Genomic DNA, 5691 nt, shown 5'->3' on the forward strand with positions numbered 1-5691 from the left:
TTTTTTTTTTTTTTTTTTTTTTTTTTGGGCAAGGTGTTTGGGGGGATTGCTTGGTTAGATAAAAGTTGGTTCACAGGTATTACTTTAGGTAGGCTTACATAAAAGTTGTTGATTTTCTCTGCTCTCTTGTGCACCTAAGGTATGCCAAAACCCGTATAAATATACACTTTGCGTACTAATATTGTTGATTTTCTTAATTGAAATATAAAACAAGTCCAAAATTGTAATCGGGATATATATATATTACATTATTTCTTTTACACTCTTTTTTTTTTACATTCCTTTTTTTATATTCGCCCTCACACAAAAACCCGCGGGTTGCCCAATTAGGGTTGAGCCCGCGGGCCCCCCATCAACCCGCCAAAAAAAAGCCCCGTAGGCCTTTATGGGCCCCGCCAAAAGCCTGTGGGCTGGGGGCCGGGCCGGGCTAATACTCTTTTCGGGTTTTGGCAGGCCTTATGTGCACCTGATGGGTTGAAAAGGTGGTGCCCCACGTATTTGCATTTTGGTTGTTAATCAATGTCCAGCGTCAACCCGGAGCAAGACTCGGGCTTTGACACAAGCCCCTCCCTATTCGGTGCTGAAAAATCAAATCATTTTGACGTGTTAGTAGAAATGCTTCCAACTTCCAAGGAATGCAGATCCCAGACCGTGTCTAGAATGCCTTGCAGAGCCAGTAGAAGCCTGCTGGAGCGGACAGCTCACCAAGCCAATGCCAATGCGCTTGCTCCTTATTGGCAGTGTGGTGCACTCCGGTACCACAGATTAAGCCAGAGGGGCACTTTGGAAAAAGTCGAGTTCAGCACTGTTGCCGCGATTCTTGGCAACGGACCTAGCGTTGAGTCGGAAACCCGCGCCTGCAGGCTTTCCCTTTGTATCCTAAATTATAACCGGAGCTGACCTACGACCTGGGTTGAGCTTCCGGACTCGGCGGCAGCGCCGCATCGGAGACTTTTTCGAACTCTATCTTGACCAAAACCCAGTTTTTCCTTTGCGTCAAGGTGGCTAGTGGGTAAGAAATGCGATCTGATCGGCAAACGGCTGCTCGGGTTGGAGGACGGCGTGGATAAGTTGACTAATTATCCGAAAAATTGCCCAAAGAGAACCCATGGTACTGGATGAGATCCAAAAATATCTTGACGCTTTTATAGTCCTCGACGGATCCCATAATATAGCAACGGATTCCTACGCTGTTGATATACTATCGGGCTGCTACTACGGCTGGCACGGGTCCGACTGAGGACCGACTTGTTGATGCTGTGATGCTCTATTTATTGAGTGTTTACTTTTACATATGTTCTCGACGCAGCTTGCTAAAAAGGAGGAGCTTAAATGAAAATACAAAGCACGGAACCGGTGATCGGTCTTGTTTTGTATTCCAGTCGAGGAGTGTAATCAAGCAGCCATTTAATCCAGGTTGGCGGCGACCAAACTAACTTGCTGGAGATGCATCGCAGTCTATCTGATTTTGAATGGGCTTGGGAGTTGAAATGACAAGTAACAGTGCTTGTAGAGTAGATTTTTCTTCAACGTCGGAATGCAAAATGAGAAAACCGCCCATATGAATTGTGATAAGAAAATGGCTGAAGCGTTGCCGTAGTGAAAGGTATCGGGCTAATACAGACTAGTCTTCATGAGCCTGTAGGGAACATTTTCTTGATTACATTATGGATCAGGTTGAATATAACTCCGGTAAAAGACTAAGCCCAATCTTTGCAAGGTTTTTAATTTATCCTTGGCACGTGCGGCATTTCCAATGCTGTTGACAATTTGCAATATCCGTACGTACTTGTGGTTATTAGTACTGGTGCGTTTTGTTTTCAAGTCATTATGTTCATAGCAGCTGGCATTGGCAGTCTGATCAGATTCTCCACTGGCTCGCTGAAAGAGGTTATCAACTGACTGCGTGTTGCAACAAAGATGCTTTTGCGAAAATGAAATTCGCTGGTAGTTATAATAAATAGTATTAGAGTTGTAATGTAACGTGCATGCCCAACCGTTACCAGATGCAATAATAGACAAGCACATATGGCGATTCCTGCGCTTAGCTATATCTCGTCCGGCCCCGCCCATCTGGCTTTTTTTTACTCAATTATACCTGCATTATGAACGATTCAAGGAATGCCTGAGCAGCCGAAGCAAAAGTGGGACAAATTGCATGGTAAGTGTTGGGAATGCAGCCGCCAAGCCTCGTTGCTAATTACACCAGGACTATGCAAAATTCGTCGCAAATTACACCTGGACTATGCAGAATGATGCTCGAGAAGCAGCGGGTCCTTCGCCTTGGACCACCAAGATTTTGTAATTTGGACAACATGGTAAAACCACGCACATCTCCACCAATAAACTTTTTCCAAGGCTCAAGACGATTGGACGGCTCTAAACGATTCCGCTGCCGAGCGCATTATTGTATGTTGCAGTGTCGTATAATCGTATTTACCAGGACGTGGGGATGCATATGAATCAATGCCACTGGATCATCTTTTTAATTGAGGTTGGTTCTTTCAAGCCAAAAAAAGGGTCTTGTGACCAGCCAAGGTATTATACCCAGCCAAGGTATTATTACCAGCCAATCGAAGCGCTGCTCTACAAATCACGAATAGGTGGTAACCTGGGAAAAATCAAAACACGGCCACAAAATAAACAAGCATTATATGTTGGTGCGAGATTATGAAAGCTTTGACGTAGAGTAATGCAATCCAAGTTTTCTTTTCGCTTGTCTTTCCTTTTCACTTCTTGCTAACTTTATTTGGAAAAGAAAAACAAGGCAAGAGGGCATGCTGGTTCCATGAACGACAAGGAAATCAACCCAACTCTATAATGAATAAACAAGTTTTCATACCATGTATCGCTGATTGAAAATAGCGCTTATGACTAGATGCGAGAGAAGAACTTGGAAGGATACTTGGAACCCGGAGGCGAGTCATAGTGTCGACAAGGTCGGGACTCATGGTTATGAACGACGGCGGCCAAGCCGGACCTAGAATCCTGGATTGCAGTGACCCCCGGGCCTGGGGCATATAAAATCCGGATATCCTTCCGCTGGAAGTCGGAATTGATTTCTTGGCGAAACAGGCGAACTATACATATCCATCCTATAATAATCCGCGGCAGTCATCTTCAAAGCGTTGCGGTATATTACAGACACTATATGGCAGAAAAGTCGATTAATAGTTGAGCTCTATATCCAAGGCATGACTCCCAAAACCAGTCAAGAATTTGTGCAGACATGACGATTATACCCACTACCCAGAGGGATAACCATGCCTCTCTTCTTTTTTTGCAAAACCCTCCCTCGTCAAAGCACCCGAGCAATAGTCGCTAACTCGACGCATAGTCGCGCACAAATCCCGCAGATTTGCAAACCTCGGACAAGATGGTCAGCAGGGGTCTCGTGCTCGCGCTCCTCCCTCTCACATATCTCACCACCGCGGCGCCGACCGGCGAGCACAATGCTCTCGAGCGTCGGACGCCCGGGCCGATCAAGGGCATGAAGGACCTCGACGATGACGAATACGGCAGGCGAGGCATGGGTTACGGGTGGCCGGCCGCCGGTCCTGCGCCAGGCCGGAGCCAGCGGGGGCCTTTTGAAGAAGTCGGCGCTTTTCTGGACGGCGTTACGCGACCGGCGCAGTCGAGTCCTGCCATGAGAAGCCAGGGACGACGCGTCGACGAGACGGTGGTGTACGACGATCAGGGCAATCCCCACTACGTTCAGCACAACCTGCCCCCGCCGAGGGAGGCGGCCCGAAGAGCTGCCCTGTTGCGCGCGGAGACGCTGCCGAACCCGACCCGAAAGCCGAAAAAGGCGGCTTCGTCGTCGAGGCGGGGGTTTTTGGGTCTTTTCAAGGGTTCCAAAAACCAGTAAAGCTTGGCGCTGTCAGGAGTAAGGCATTCCAAAACCCGCCGCCTGGGGCCCACGGCCCGCGCGCTCATCTGCACGCTTTAGGGCATGTGGTTTTACATTTATTTTAGGTTAATAGATACAAACCCCACAATAAAAAAAATAAAAACCACGGGCTCGTGGGCTTTTGGCCCGCGGGCCCTTCATTAAGCTTTTCGGGCCCCCGTGGGTGGGTTTTGGAATGCTTAGTCAGGGGTTAGGCTTTGTTTTCATTTTTCTATTTGCTTTTACTTGTCTCACGGGTACGTCTTTGTAGCAATTCTGTCTATTTATAGTCTGGTGTGGAAATCTAGCAAGCCTTTATTTTTTTTTTTTTTTTTAAAAAAAAAAAGAAGAAAACATCATTTTTACCGAGGGCTCAACTGGCAGATGTCATCATAGTGTATAAAGATAGCCAAGACGAGCGAGCCAACCCAGAAAACAGTATCTTACTTGTTAAGCTTTGTTCGAGAGGCGGTTCCATGCTATCAAATAGTAATGCTTCTGGTGTTTATTGTTCTTTCTGTACAGCCAGTCGTGCAAAATCGAGGTACCTATCTTCTATGTCAATACGTTTGTTTTTATGCCTGAAAACATGGTTCAAGTTTTATTCGGACACAAATGCGTAGGGATTTTGCAGCCTGTGCGTTTATACAGAACTTACTTTTCAATTTGCCCCCAACTAGCGTTCTGTTCTTCGGTACCTAATATTTATTGTCATTTCTTAGTATAAAGTTCGAAACCAACATTTTGATCTTGGTTTCAGATCTATACCATGTAAAATATAACTTACCCAAAAGCTCCCCATTAACAATGCCTAGCAGTGCAGTATCTTGAGCAACCCGATTGAACCCAGTGCCAATGGCCGGTAGAGAGAAGAAATGGGGACATAGAACATATATATTATTTTCCCCTTTTGTTCCTGGGTAATATACTGCACGATGAGCAACGCGACACTTGCGTTCAAAGTCGTCACAACTTATAGAAATCTTCGGGGCCTTAAGTCTGCATTCCTGATAAACTGTATCGAAATGTTTTTTGACATTTTGCTTAGCGGTACGGCCGGTGGTTCCGAAAACCTGTTTAAAATGCTGAGGGTCCTCTGTGACGGCGCGAGAACCTGCCTCAGCGAGCGTAGCGCAACTGTAATAATATAAACTGTAAGATGACCGTTTGTTCTCGGATTAATTTCGAATTGTAAACTTACCCCGTCAAAGCATTGTCTATTACCTGGCGTTGCTCTGGCGAGCAACTAGATTCATGATAGACACGTTTGTTCAGTATATGACCGGTTTTTCCCGCCTTTAGAAACTCAATATTAATATTTTCCTTTTCCCAGATTGCACTATTTTCCTTTGGGAAGCCAGCTGGACTGGACCTGGAAATAATATCCCCATGGGTAATGCTGCTAATTTGAGGATAACCATAATGAGAGCTTTGGAATCCCCCAACGGTTCCCAAAGACATAATGGCGATGATATGAGGACGAATTAATGAAAAATTAAAATTGAATCCTTAATTCCAAATGTCTCGTAACTGTACGCTGGAAATCTGGATTTGAAGCAGACTTGCGGGGTTCGTATGATAATATAATTTGGGATCTTAAGGTTCCGTTTAGCTTGTAGTAGTTCCTGGTAGATGCAGGACAAGAAAGCACCTAGTGGAGGGGCTCGACTTGACTGATATATACTGGATACACTAGTTGTTTGGTACAAACCTTCTATGCATTAATTTAGTTTCGTTCAAGTAAAGCAATGTCTAAGTCTAAGTATTAGTTACTGACACTTCTGCCACGCTTAGTTTTCTAA

General features: G+C 45.4%; 1 protein-coding gene across 1 annotated transcript; it reads left to right on the forward strand.

Annotated features, from left to right (window-relative positions):
* Positions 1-3376: 3376 nt before the first annotated feature.
* On the forward strand, positions 3377-3868 carry PpBr36_00625 (uncharacterized protein; the record flags this gene model as incomplete). Its single annotated transcript, XM_029887816.1, has 1 exon — positions 3377-3868. The coding sequence occupies one exon, from the start codon at positions 3377-3379 to the stop codon at positions 3866-3868; it is 492 nt and encodes a 163-aa protein (XP_029752587.1).
* Positions 3869-5691: the final 1823 nt, after the last annotated feature.

Source organism: Pyricularia pennisetigena, chromosome 2 (genome assembly GCF_004337985.1).
Source record: "Pyricularia pennisetigena strain Br36 chromosome 2, whole genome shotgun sequence".
In the NCBI taxonomy this organism is placed as follows: Eukaryota; Fungi; Ascomycota; class Sordariomycetes; order Magnaporthales; family Pyriculariaceae; genus Pyricularia; species Pyricularia pennisetigena.